The 15,470-nt window shown below is 37.3% G+C and overlaps 1 protein-coding gene across 1 annotated transcript; it reads right to left on the bottom strand.

The window, feature by feature from the left end:
• Positions 1 to 92: 92 nt before the first annotated feature.
• Positions 93 to 2,057, bottom strand: LOC120959244 (acid-sensing ion channel 4-A). The gene is made up of 5 exons (XM_040382509.2): positions 1,470 to 2,057; positions 1,181 to 1,381; positions 901 to 1,049; positions 552 to 830; positions 93 to 471 (listed from the first exon to the last, which is right to left on the bottom strand). The coding sequence occupies exons 1-5, from the start codon at positions 1,870 to 1,872 to the stop codon at positions 172 to 174; spliced, it is 1,332 nt and encodes a 443-aa protein (XP_040238443.1). The 5' UTR covers positions 1,873 to 2,057; the 3' UTR covers positions 93 to 171.
• Between the last annotated feature and the right edge of the window lie 13,413 nt (positions 2,058 to 15,470).

A 15,470-nucleotide genomic window follows, 5' to 3' on the forward strand; every position in this document is an offset into this window, starting at 1 on the left:
CGCAATTAATTGCAGCAAGTTGTTTGGATTAATTGCGAATGACTAAATATTACTGAATTATTCGGAATCGTTTCAATTACCATCAACTCAACACCAATTGAATTTATGTATTTCACTTATTCGGAGTAGCTTAGAGTCATCGTTTTCAATACATTTTCATGATCATGATCATCATGACAAAATGGCTCCTGTTGGTGATCCTTTCTCAGGTGGTGTCACCTCATCTGAGTGGTTGGATGTGTTCGTTCTTTGCTCAGCGGTTGTTGATTCCGCTCGATCATTGCTTGCCACTTCCTTGTCTGCTTGTTTCTTGCGCTTTTCCGACAACAATCGACGAATGAAGACCAGCTCCACAATTTTCTCCAGCAGCCCAATTAGCCCAAGTACAGATAAACCAAGCAAAAATCCCAGCGAACCTCCAAGATCCGAGACGAACTGATTAAAATCGTATCCGTGAAACTCTTCGACGATCTAAGGTAAGGAGAGAACAAACAACAAACCGAACGTTTAAAGAAAACCAACACTAACACGTGTGCTGGATGTGTACATACAGTGACCATTTTGGAGGTGTAGTACACCCAAAGCTGTGCAGCCGGAACACTGATGTGGAAGGGTTTACGGTTCATCACGGAGGCAGTGTAGATGGTGGTGGTGCAGGGTTGAAAGCACCCGCACTGCGTCCCATCTAGATCTTCCAGCTGGCGGTATAGTTTGATAAGCTGCTTCGTGCTTTCGGGATTATCGCAATCCCGAATCCCCAGCCCCGGCATCCAAGGTCCAGAACAGCCGACCGAATCTACTACTGCTTTCCAGTGACAAATTTCTCCACACTTGGGTTGGGAGGAAATTGTTGTAAAAGCAGTTATAATCGATTGGCAGGTTTGATGAGCTACTACCTACCCTGGTGGAGCTTACGGAGGAAAACTCGACGCATTCGTTCTCGTAACTCGCCAACATGAAAAAGTGCTGAGTCGATAAACGAATTTCCATTTCTTCGTTCGCTTCCAGGTACAGGTATTCCACGCGACCAGACGATTGCATTCGATTTTCTGAAAGTATGCATTCCGCACAACGTTACAGGGTGGCTAGGTGGCATTTTAAATTGCATACATTTATTCCCCGTTTTTAGAGCAGATTATATGTACCAGTCGGTGCCCAATGTCGTTGTATTTTGACTTACCAGCAAATCCTTCGGTTTCGTCATGAATAAATACATGCCAGCCCGGTGGCATGTCACCAACGCTTACTCGCGTGTTGTTCGTATCATGCCGCAGCATGATCGAGAAGCCCGCCTCCTTCCAGGAATGCTTCGTTTTGGTTAACGGATTTAGCGTGTAGCACCGTCCCATGTCCAAGTGCAAACTTTCCATCACTTCTATATCTGTAAAAAGGGGAAAATAAGGCACATCACCAATCACAAAAAACAGGAACATCCATGCATTTATTTTTTTCGGAGCGCTTGTACATACTTTTCGTATCACCGTTCAAGCCGTGCTGGATGAAAAACTCGCTATGATTGTAGGTGGCTTCGTTGAACAGCTGCTCCAGCGAAGCCTCGTCGAAGGGAAACCGATCGAACGAGTTGGTGTACTTGGGATGCATGGCCAGGTTGTACTTCGCCATTATGTCCGACTTGTACGCTGGCTCGCGGCAGAAGGTGATCGCGGGATACAGCATGGTGTCGTTCAGATCAAACCGCGAGTGAGTTGAGATTGGAGGATTGCACAGCTTTTTGAAACAGTCCGTCAGCTGATACATGACGACAATGCTGCAGATGAACAGCACTATCCCACGCACCAGACGCTTCGGATCGTGACATAGTGCGTGAAGCAGGTACCATAGTTTGTGTCTCACTTTCGCGACACTAACCATTATTATTGCAGCGATCGTAGGTATAGATCGAGGTGCTGAGAGTGGTACTGTCGGGTGATCATTTTTTTTTAGAAATAATTCACAATTCTTCCGCACTGCTCACAAGAGTTTGACTGCGTTAACTACACAAGCTTTCCTAGGTTTATCGAAGGCTTAACCACATACTTTCTGCTTTTATATGAACGACGCACGTTGATAAACTGCAATTGCTCACGGGCATAAATCAGGGGTTTATCAGAATACACATTACAGTGCTGTTTATCTATTGGAAAACAAATCGTAAATCATCGTAAATGAAGCATATGAAACGCTCGGCTATATCATGCTGTTTTCTGCTTGTTGATATCATTTGCACCGAAATATGTTACATACTTGGACTTTTTTTTATCGCAGATCATTCGCATATTGATTCGCATATTGATAATTTTCAGCGCCAAAAAAATGTTGGTCAACGATGTGTATATGTATTGGGCGTTTTAGACAATGAATAGAATATGAATAAATTATGAATAAATTATGAATAATTTAAGTTTGTAAATTTATGAATTTGTAAAATCTTTATGCATTTGTGCTTTATGTAATGCTCATGTTTGAAGATCTTAACGTGCAATTTGAAAATCATGTGTGCAAACGCCTAAATATAGACAATAGAGTATGTGTGGTGAGATAGGTGAATTAGGTGAATAACGAAATTTATTTATTGGCCCGAAATGCAAGCGATAAATTTAAAATGTATAAAATTTGTAAAATTTATTTGTTTGATTTTAAAGTTGTGTACATAAACAGCAACAAATCAAACCAGTATTAAAAAAATAAATTCATGGTAAAAAATCAATTCAACTCCTAAGCTTGTTGAACTTACATTAAGCTTGGTCGCCAGATGTCTCTCGTAGTCCTGATTTCAAGATTGCACAAATGTATAAAAATATAACAAATGGAATTTAATGAAAATTTTTTCTTAACAATAGCTGTGTATAAAGTAAACACAAATTGATGGCGCATCTCTCAGTAAAAAAAAACACAATTGAGAAGCAGGAGCTTAATATTTGAATGACAGGGCTCTACTCAAAACTTTTGCCTTTCAATGTTTTGTTCGGCAAGGTTTTTTGTATACAAAATTCCGCTTACAATGTTTGAATCAAATAATGAAAGATTTTTTGGGTTAAGAAGGTTATGGGTTAAGAAGGTTTGGGAAAGACAACATGATTCTATCTACATTCCAAGCTGAATGAAAGCGTCTTTGCAGTCATTTTTTTCTACTCATCATTCGTGTGTGACCGAATACATCGAGGTGAACGGGTCAGGCATACTGTTTTCCCATTTGCCCTGACCACAGCGATTCTATAACCCCATGAGGGAGAATTGCTTTTCTTAACTCGAAACGAAACACTACGCGTACACAGATGGTATGGTTAGAGGTGGTTGGTAAATTGACACGAAACATTTATTTCACGAACGGTTTTTATGTCGCGTTAGCGCCAACCGGGTACGATACCGTTTCGTTAAAACGGTTGTACAGGAAGAGAGCACACTGACGAGAAGCGTGGGAATAGAAACAGTACGAAGAAAATGCTGCTACCAATCCGCAGTGACGGTAACAAAAATGTGTTAAAGTGAACAACAAACACTGATTATAAATACGACCATTCGACATTCCTTGCCGAATATGGACCGCCAAATCCCGAGAGCTTGGGCGGTAAATGGAAAGATGACGTAGGCCGGGGAGTCGTAGGCGCACCGTCGGAAAATGAGCAACCTGGTTGAGTTTTCGCCTGTTGGTATTTGAAATGGAACGGTGATAGTGCGGGTACGGGTCTGTTATTGACTGTTGAACGAAATTTCTCTCCTGCTTCACCAGACGCATAGAACTGCACGAAAAGCCTCATGAAAGCGTTGGCGGCTATTAGCGTTACTGAGGAATATTTCAATTTCCACCAGCAAAGTGAAAATAGATCGTTCATCATAAACAAGGGGATTGTTGGTGGTATTGAAAAGAAGAGGCTAGTTGAACGAACACTGCCTCATAGCATTACAACCTGTTTTGTTGATGAATGGTGTCAGGGTTGCCAAGGGAGTAGGTAATGAGTTCAGGAAAGAAGAAGAGTAGGTAGTTTGCAACAAGCCAGTTCATAGATGTTTGCAGAATAGTCAGTGTAAAAAATCAAGCACATGAAGAGCATTGCTAAAATGTTATTTGGGTTAACTTGGTCCTTTACCTAAAAATTATTGATGAATTTGCCCCGGGCAGAGTGTTTAAGAATACAATATTTTAGGTTGTTGTGCTCATATACCGTTGACGCAGCTTTGCGGATGACATAAGTTGAGTAAATGCATGAAAAGAACAGCTCAAGAGAAAGCAAAGCCATTATCTACGCAAATAACAATACAAATATCAATACAATTCATCCGGCAAGACCTTGAAGTGGAAAACCGTTCATCGTTGACAGTGACGACACTTCAAATACGGCTAGCGTAAAATGGGTGACTTTTCCTGCTCAATTCCTGCGGCCTCAAAACGTTGTCGTACGTGTAGAAAGTCGTTGAAAATAGGTTGAAAGTTTTGTTTCGTTTGTTTTTAGAAGTAAAAACGATAAAAAACGCTTTTAATGAACTGTCATATGAAGTACATTCATTTCAACTCGTAAAGATACTGAGCAGTAAGCTTGTTAATAAGATAAAAAATAACTTAATTATTTAATAAACGTTAATAAGACTAAAAGTTTATTGAAGTATCATCATAAATTCAAATGGTTTTAGTATGTTATCGATGCAAAGAGTCTATACGTAATTTGAAATTGATTAACAACTAGAGGCAAAATATATAAAGATGTCAATTCGATCGATATTGATTCATGCGAGATTGATCGAGGTTGTTGTGAATCGTATTGGTTTCATTTAACAGAATATTTGCAACACCAGTTCTACAGTACAAACGCAATAATCGCATCCAAAACTACATGCAGCAAAACAAAAAAATGATTAAGATGCATGTCTTATTTTTTATTTTTTTTAGAAACGGTGTATGTTAAACATTTTTGAATATATTAACTACAAAATTTGAATTTAATTCTGATTCACATTGTTACCCCCTTTTCATATCAAAATAACAAAATAAAATCAGGGGATAGTTATGCACGAGTCATAACACTCAAACTATTTTTTACTAATATTTAAAATTATTAATGTCATAATTTCGGTTTGTATTTAGTTTATTTCAACAAAGTGTCGATAATAAATCATAGTTGGTAATAATTAAAATTACAAGAACACATAAAACACATTAATGAATAAGTAAAAACAGGTAATAAGTAAATATGTTAATACTGATAATAGTATTTTTTAAATAGAATATGATTTATTTTCATATAAATTATCCGTAATTAGAATCTAAAATGAATTTTATTCGAATTGACTAAAGAGAAATATTGTAAGCTCATCCATAAGTTAGGCCATTTGTTTTATAAAAGCTAAACAGGATGGAAACTGAATTTATGACAAACATAGGATTATTCTTGTTATTCCTGACTGAATCTACGGCGTCATTCCGGCATATAAAGATTTTCTAAATTTACAACACAATTCAAAACTGCATGATAACAGCGTTTGATTCGAATGACAATCTAATCCATTCAGCAATCAAGCAGACAACATAATTTATGCCACACTGTCGTTCAGTACGAGAAAAATATAAAAAACGTACACAGTATAAAAGGGCGCAATCAACTAATTTTAAGCCACTTTCCAAGATTCTGTCATAAAAATTAATTAATGATGCATAAATGTCAATGGGATGAAACAAAATTATAAGAAGTTGTAAATCATGTAATGGAAGGTCAAAGGTCAGTTCCTTGCCAGACAAACACTAGACTAGTGTGAAACTATTAGGTCAAATGTTCATCAAAACTAATTCTAATAAATATGTTAAAGTATTGCGCGATAAGGCAATGTGGAAAATAAAATCTGAATTAGCCTCAACACGATATATTATTGAAGATACATTTTAGTTAGGATCTTGTTTATAAGTTTTAACATTTAACTTCTCAATCCTAGAAATGTGAATTTTACCACTATCTAGCCGTTATAAATATACGCTCAGTATAGGTCCGAATATATTCGACTAAAATGCTCACATCCTCTATGCAGTGAAAATGTTAATAAATGGAAACGTTTTCACACTTACATTTTCAAATCAGGAATTTGTTCAAAATCAACCCTAGGCCGTGAATCATACTATTTTGGCAAACAGCTTGCACTCTATTACTTGCCATCTATCGTTCCCGCCATCCATTACACGATAAATCATCTTCCATAGCTTTTAGGACATGCTTTCTCGCCCCATTTTACCCTACCCCGAAGAGCTATACATCTCCAATGCAGAAAAATGACATTTGTTTAATTTCCTTCGTATTCCGAACAACCCATACACATAGGAACGGTCAAGCTGTAACATGGTGACTGATTCTTATTTTCCATCACAATTCCTGTACGGTCGCGGGAAGGGATTGAACAGGAGTAGAAGGGTTTCCACACACCCGTCCTGCGATCGTCTCGAATTAGTGACGTTTATATTACGACCAAGCAGACACTGTCTTGCCACCTCGGCCGTCAGTGTAGCACGGCACGGTATCGCAGCTTATAGCTTTAGTTTTAGTAGTCAGATCGCAGATGACACTAATTTTAGCGTGAAGGAACTATTTTTATAGCGCGCACATCGTTCGCCAGCTCGCCAGCTTCTTGGCGTTGGCGATTCGCAATCGCACATGATGATGTGAGGCCGGTGCTGCCTCTTTTTGCTCTAGAAATGTGTGTTTTTTGGGTGTAGACGTGTGCGTGATTGGTCGTTGGCAGCAGAACAGCAGCAATCGTCTTGCGGTGAGCTGTGAGCCACTGCAATTATGCTATTGCAGGGCAAGAAAGAGAATCATTCATAACAGCGGACCGGCAATTTGATACAACCTGATGCTTTTGCTACGGTTGCACGACTTTTGCTGCACATACACGGGAATGATTGAGACCGTGTGTCAGAAATCGTCTTACCCGTCTTCCAAGCGTGGGACACACGCTGGCTCTGTAAGACGACTGGAGCCGAAGGACCCGGTTGCCTCCCGGTCCGGTAGAGATATTATTGTAACCGAAATAAATCCAACGGTGGCATTTTGCCGCTATAATTTAGACGGGTGTTTGGTGTTTTTTAAAAGGCAAAAGATCTATTTTGAGCGTGAACTGATTCCGTTTTTCTTCCATCCTTGGTTTTGTGTGGGCGATCAGGGCCCATATATTACTGTAAAATTTCTGTATGATTCTGTGTGCGATGCATTTCACTGCCCAACCGGTGAACTGACTTGTAGTTCAGCTCAGACCGCAGGTTGATGGCTTAATTTGTTTGCACTTTGCAACGACGGAGTGAAGGGACGGATTGGCATTCGCTTCGATCGATCGATTCAATGATCACTCATCAGGTTCAGCGACATGTTGTTTGCTTGATCGATGTTTGAAAATACGAGGTACCGGTTTGGTAGCGAGTACGGGTGGGTAAGACAAAGAGCTAAACGCATATTGGCGCACATTGCTTACACACTTCTGTGACGAGTCAGCAGCTGACTATGCACCAGTTGGCAAAAGTCACATGGTAGCATGGTAACTGTTTGTGATCGTATTTGCTTGTTGGATTGTTATGAATTGTGCCAAAAGCGGTAAATAGATACTAAAGCGTATAGTAATGTGCTATGTTAGTTGACCTTAGTGCGTTTAACGCTGTGTAAAAAAGTGTGCAGATTATTTTCAGCAGCGATATTTTGGTTTATTCCTAATTTGTAGAAACATTTGTGCTTGTTGATTCTGGTCAGTCTGATTTTTGTCCCTCACTGCCAATTAACTACATTTTACGATGTGTATCGTTGTTACCAAAAAAAACTATCTTATTGTCCCAAAATTATAGCTGAAGATTCGATGCATTTTAATTAGCATTGTTAATTGTTGATCATTGTAGTTACTAGACGGCGATATTGGTCGATGGGGAGTGATTTCACGACAGCTTATCTATTTTTATTCAATAAACCAATCGATTATGAAAATACGGCCGTAACACACGTAATAAAGCTAACTTTAATTTAAATAAAATGCTTTGTACAATCTTTGATCGTACGCTGGCCAGAGTGGCTTTGGAACACCGTTAGGGAAGGTCATCGTTTGCCGATATAGGTTAAAACTTACGATGCGGAGCTTTCGACTGTGGATCTAGACTGCCGATTATAGAAACCCTGATGGGAAAGAAACCTAGGAAGGAAGCAAATTGAGTATCATTTTACTTGAGTAAAATAGATAAGATAGCATTAGAACCATACATCCAGAGAGAGACATGCATAAAGAGAGACCAGTTATTTCAGTGTTTTTTTCCGGCTGCCTTAAACAAAAGTAACCTCAAGCCTGACAACAAACTGTCTGCTCACGCGTTCAGTAGAATTTTTAATAAATTATTATTAAAAATACCCTGACGCGAGTATGCAACGATAATGTCAAAAAATGTTGTCCTATAGTGTTTGCATTTATGATTTAATGTAATTTAAAATATTATTTTTCAGCTGCTGTTCAATCGCTAATTTAGTTCCCAAACAAACATACTCAATAGTTGTTTTTGAAGGTGAAGGATATAATACTTGCATGGTATTTAGCAGTGTTACAATTATAATATTACCAATACCTTATTCATATTCATATTCATATTTATTTGTCTGCCTTTTGGTTACACAAATGCTTAAATAATACTTATTACCTATGTTCCTAACCTAACAAAAATTAACACGAATTATCAAAAATATGAGAAAAAAAAATTTTTTTTTTGAAAATTAGAATCTAAAATTTAAAAATTAAAAATTAAGGCAGCACGGGATTATGGAGGGTTCTGATGCGGGATCGGAAAGAGGATAAGGGAAGGTTGAAATCAAACATAGAATATACACAGTTAAATCGACGAATTGCACGAAGAAGGGGGTCATTACGGCCCACTGCAGTTCGGCGGGAAGGGATCACTAGGGGAGGGCGGTTTCGAAGAACACGGTTAGGGGCGTAGAAAGGGATAGAAGAAAGAAGGGAAGGAGAATCAATATTACCAAGGTACTCTAGGTATGCGTAGGTATGCGGCAATAAAGGAGGATTGGGCATGGGAACGGCGGTTTTCCAATAGTTCCAGGCCAAGCTGCCGACACCTGTCCTCGTAAGGAGGTATGGGGGAGGACAATCTACCCAGGATTTTACATATAGCAAACCTGGTGAACGATCGCTGCACCCGCTCGATACGTTCCACGTGGGTTCGAGCTGTAGGGGACCAGACTACTGAGCAGTACTCCAAAATCGATCTGACCAGAGAGCAGAACAGAGTCTTCAGGTACATTGGGTCGGAGAAATCGCACGCAATTTTCTTTAGGAGACCCAATGTTTTCCGCGCCTGATTGACAACTGAGTCAATGTGGTGGCTGAAGGTGAGGCCTCTGTCAAGCAAGACACCGAGGTCTTTTACGACACAAACACGATTGACTTGTACAGAATTTAGGACGTACGAGTAAGTGATTGGAGACTGCGAACGACTAAACGAAATGACGTTACACTTATCAGGACATAATGTGAGGGAATTACTAGAACACCAAGACGAAAAACGATCAAGAATATTTTGTAGGGAAATGCAATCTCTAGGAGACGAAACTGGGAGAAAGATTTTGAGGTCGTCTGCGTAGCAGAGGAAACACTCAGGAGGGAGGGTGGTACGGACATCATTAATAAAAATTATGAACAGCAAAGGACTTAGAACACTACCTTGCGGTACGCCTGCACTACATGAAAAGGGAGTCGAAAACATATCATTAAATTTAACACTGTAGGAACGATCACATAGAAAAGAACGTAACCAAGATACAAAAAGATTATTGACGTCAAGTTGTGAAATTTTATTTAGAAGACCTTATGCTGCTGTAACGTTTGTTGTGAATAAAGTCTTACCCCGAAATAGGCAATTTTTTACTGCTCCTATGTCAGATTTTAGTTTAGAGTTTAATGACCAATTCATAGGGATCATGAGGATCCTACTTGAAAGTACTTAAATAAATGCTGGTTTAATATAAAAGATGTATAAATGGGTAGTGGATTATTACGTAAGTTGTATCCTGAGGTTATCCCTAAAAACATTCTGCGATAAGTTAAAATCAAATGAATTTTAGTTATTAACAAGACTCCTACACATAACTGATATAGGGTCAGACTTACCAAACCAGAGTTTCATGACAAGGGATGGGAATAAATGAACGTGCCCGTAGATTTCTACATGCGTTAAGGTCTATCATAGCTAGATGTTGATATGGTTTACTAGATGTCAATGTGGCTGTTGACTAGTCCTGATATAAAAGGTCGACGCCTTTTCAATTAATTTTTTCATGATATTAAGTAAGCAGGCACACGAAAGTATCAAATTGAGTCAAAAATAGCTATTTATTTTTTATTAAACTGTATTTTAGTCATAAAAAGAAGAAGAAGAAGAAGAAGAAGAAGCATATTTTGGGTGAAAAATGTGATATTCGACTTAAGCGATTACCCGAGTTGGGCGAATGTCTCGCAAATGATTATTTGCGTAACTGTTTCCGAATGGCGAATGTCTCCCGAATGTATTATTCGCGCAACTACGGGAAGGACTGTATACTAAAGCATTCAATTATATACGGTGTCCAGTGGCGGCTTTACCGTGTATCAACTACGATTCTGAAAAACTGAATTCAACTCCGGATTAATTTGGATTTGACTCCGCAATTCTGGGCGAGTCCGATTGAGCTCGTTTGAGTCCGATTGAGTCCGGTTGAGTCCAATTGAGTGCGGTTGAGTCCCGCGTGAAAAAGCTGGAATCAATCCGATTCCTACTCCGAGGTAGTCCGGAAATGGATTGATTTTACTCCGGACAAATGGGAATTTGCTAATCACTAGTCTGAGGGGTCCAATTATTGTAAGAATTTAGGCATAAGGGAGCTCCGTTATTACTACCATTTAGGGCCTTTATGTCCCTCAGATGCGCCACTGACATGAGTATCAGTTTTGAGTATTACAATAGTTTTGGCGTAGTTAGCGTATATTATACAAAAACGAATGTACGCTAAATAATGGATGTGTAGAGTTTCTCAAATAATTTGATATACTGCACAATAGTACAAAGAATGGAATTTGATTCAGATGTAATTCATCCGCCAACTAATTTAAGCGTATATTATATTTATGGCATGAACATGTATACAAAGATATCTGGAAAAATCAGTTTTTACTTGTTTGACATTCCTTCATATATCTCTTGTTCAGTTTTCCCTAAATATCCGTAAATAAAAACTTAAATGAAAACAACTTAAAACCATTTTTGATACGTGTGCTAGTGTGTCAACTAAACAGGAAGTATAAGTTATTGTATACTTCTGATTTTACGATTAAACGTCACTGGTTTGTTGGCCTGCAACGCCCTCACGCAGCTTTGGTGTGAAACACATGAAATGATTATTCACTCGGTATCTCGCAATCCAGAACCGGGGCCGTTTGTTGTTTCTCATAACATCGTAAACTTAATGGTATAGAAAATACTAAACTTATTATCTACAACATCTTGCTAATTTGGTTGAAAATCACTCATCACGTTGAGGGTAGAACGTATGTTACCATCTTTGTTTATCGTCGATGCGGATGAATTACATAACATTTTTCAATCCCAAAATGCAAGGCGTTCTGCAGCCATAGACCGCAAGTGCATTTTTATTTTTCTAACGTCACTTCGTTTTCATTTTCATGCTTCACATGGTGATTGTTCTATTGACCGTACCCCGACAGTACTGGCGCCGTGTTGCGCTTACTTAACGTGTTTCGTGTGTGTAGAGCGCTTTAAATATTTGGCAATTTTTTGTTGTTTTCGTTCGGCCAAAAATATCAACCGATCACGGTCATGGTTGGAAAAGCGAACAGGGCAGCCTGTCAGATTGTCGGCTGTGTGTGTCTCTTTCTGCCGTTAGCACTCTAGTTTGAATCGTTGGCGAGAAATTTCATCTCGCTGTGTTTGTGATAATTATTTGCAAACGTCCGATCAATAAATCTTTGTATACATAAACATTGAATTGGTTCGCTTGAAACGCTAGCTTCGCTCTGTCGCTGAATATGTAATATTGTTGATGGTATTGATGCAATATACACAATTTTGTCGGTCAGTAGGTGTAAAAATGTGTAAGAATTAATTTGAAGATAATTTTGATCTTCTTGCAAAGCATGATGTAATTAGGTACGTGAAGCAATATCAGCACATTGCGCAATATAGGCGATTTCACCATATGGTTGCTCTTGATCTTTATCGAACGAAGATAAAAGGCGATGTTTCATGGCTCCCAATACGTAGGACTGCCTATTCTGATACTAGCAATTGATAAGTCCTATAAGACCGACAATGGTTGTTGCGCCAAAAAAGAAAAGATCCGCTAAACGCTCTTAGTATTCAACCCGTGTCAAAATAGCCAACATTAAATAAACTCCATTGCACTAGGATGATCTTAATGGTAATGGATAACTGTTTGCCCTTGAACAAGCAAGCGTGTTCATCTAGCTTTTTTTAGCTAGAGAATAAGTAGCTCAGGATCTACAATGATCAATCCATACTAGATTTGCACAATGACTGTTTTCTAAGGCCAACACAATGCTGTGGATCTATTAGACGTATTACGTATTAATGTTCTTAAAAACGTATTAAAATGTCAAATGGATAGTTTATTTCGGTAAAGCAAATAATCGTACTTATAAAACTATATTTAAACATTTTGTTATAAGCGATGCGACAAACTAGGCCATTTTTTCGAGAAGTAGTAAAGAAAATACCGTGTCGTATATTTTAGAACGTACTTTTCGTAGAACGTGCAGTGTAGAAAAATGTCTACTGTTAAAATGTTCATCTATTAAAGAAACTTTATGAGATAGAAAATTGTCTTTTAATATCAGAACTACTCAATAACCAAATTAGAGCTCCTACACTACTTGCTTCGATTGGCTTTCAACTCAACTTATTACCTTCCCTCGTCACTGAACCCGTTTTGGCCAGTCTTCATACGTTTATTATTACGTCATTAAGTTGTATACATCCCTAGAGATTTGATTTTACCAGCATAAGTCATTAAAAAAAAAAAAAACAAAATAATGTACGCACTTTGAGAATTTATCTTCTTTTTATTTGGCACAACAACCGTTGTCGGTCAAGGCCTGCCTGAACCACTCTAGATAGTCTTCAATTCTAGATAGTCTCCAACTCCATGAAATTTTACATATTATATACATGTACAATGGTAGATTTAAATTATTTTAAAATGTTTATTTCCTTATTCTTCTTTGGCACAACAACTGTTGTCGGTCAAGGCTTGCCTGTACCACTAGTGCGGGTTGGCTTTCAGTGACGTATTGCTACCATAGCAGAATAGTCAGTCCTACATATGGGGGCACGGTCTTTTGATTCATATTCCGGACAATTTAGAACTCATTTTTCAAATTACGGACGTTTTGATTCAAATTCCGGACAGCCTCAAAATTTCGTCTGTTCATTTCAAATTCACACTCACGCTATAATTTTTGTTTGTTTGGTAGGAACGGTTCGAAAAGGCTGTATTGCTACACTAAAAAAATTAATTTATTTTAATGTTTAACTTATTTTATGTTCCGAGTAAAGGAGTCCCACAGACCGACAAAACGACGGTCTTAAAAAATGGGGTTTGGATGCTGCTTTTCTCTTTTGCTCGTAGAAGCATAGAATTGTAGAACTTCTATCCCAATTGACAGTATTTCCCGTACGGCCATCAAGGCATTTGTCACGTATATCTTCACATATCGTTGTTTTCCTGTTTATCACAATTATCACAATTTACTTCGGCTGTTCGGAATTTAAAACATGATACAAAATCTTGCTTCGAATTCTGGACAGAATTAAACATGATTTTGGATGAAATTCAGAGCAAAATTTCATAAAACAATGTTACTTTTACGTTTTTAACCACTTCCGGAGTATATTCCGATGTATGTCTATGCAATTGGACACGATTAATATCGGAATTATCGAAGAAATAACACTGGCATCGGTTTGAAGCTTAACTAAAGCCTAAGATTGTTTGCATCTGATGTGTTATCAAGAATCTTTTAATATAACACCACTGAAGAATTTCGTATAATTGTGCATAAGTGTATGGTGTATATTGACCAATATTTCATGCGTTAGATTCTAAGATCAATGCATGATCTGGAAACTTGGAGGATTTTCGTATGACTACAAGTGTGTTGTTGATTTGATGTTATTGAATTTATCGAATTCTTAGTTTGGGCAGAAAAATATTTACCACTAGAAATTCAGAATTGTGATGAAGCCAATTTTTATTGAACCAGTATTGAAAAAAAGTCTAGCAAGAAATGTCTAACTGCTGAACTAACAAACTCTTACATAAACTAACTAACAGATCATAGTTTATCATAATTCTTTTGTAGTTTGTATTTTTTTAGTTTATTTTATTTTTTCTATCATCCGGACGTGTGGCTCTATTCAAAAATCGCGTGTACGAAGCAATAGATTTCGTTAATTACGGAAAAAATTTAAAAAAATATTTAAAAATCTACCACAACAAAATTTCAATAATTATGACCAAAAAATAGTAAACCATAAATATTTTTCATTAGTATTATGAAAACTTTTTTCTTTTTTTTTGGCAAAAAAGCTATTTTTTTTAATTGTTAAAAACAAACCAGAAAAATGAATTGTTGATGTTTAAAATTCGCATAACTCGCGAGTCGCATAACTTGTGTGTCGCGTAACACCAGCTTATTTGCAATCCTGGAACAATTTTTTGCAGTTTTTATACAAATCATATGAAAAAGTCTCCCTAATAACGAGTTTTTCGCACAATGAGTGAATCCCTGCAGCAGGCTAAACTCGTTATGCAAGATTCCACTGTACTTGATATTTTTGTAATACTAAAATGAACTGGAGACAATCATTATTTGCGGTTAATTAACATAATTAAATTTATTATTTTAATAGATTTATAATTTTATAGATTAATTTATTATCTTTTACACTAGTTTTACAATAAACAAACGTTGCATCCTGTTATTTTTACAGTACTGGGCAAATTAAATTTTCCTTTATTTTCAATGTTACATTTGTTTCACATTGTTCGTGGAAATTGAAGTTATTGTAATGCTTTTTTAAATCATTGGTTTTATGCTAACGAAACTGCAGAACCAAACCATGAAAAAAGTTTGCTTTAAGAAATAATAACTTATCCATTTTTTTCATAAGAGTGATTTTAAAGTGACAAATAAAGTGCCCACTTTAATCATTCTAGAGATTTTATTAAAAATATCCAATAACTAATAATTAATATGCATGTATTCTTGTAGTGTTAAAAAAGTAGTTTCAGGGTTTTTGTTAAAAAAATTCTAATGTTTAAAAGGTTTATCTAGTTCAGAAACTTTTTTTGCATCTGGTTCTTCGCAAACGTCATCTAGTGCTTCATAATAAATGTATATGTTTGTCACGGTTAGTTATATCCACTCTTGCATTGAGA

Source organism: Anopheles coluzzii, chromosome 3 (assembly GCF_943734685.1).
Source record: "Anopheles coluzzii chromosome 3, AcolN3, whole genome shotgun sequence".
NCBI lineage: Eukaryota > Metazoa > Arthropoda > Insecta > Diptera > Culicidae > Anopheles > Anopheles coluzzii.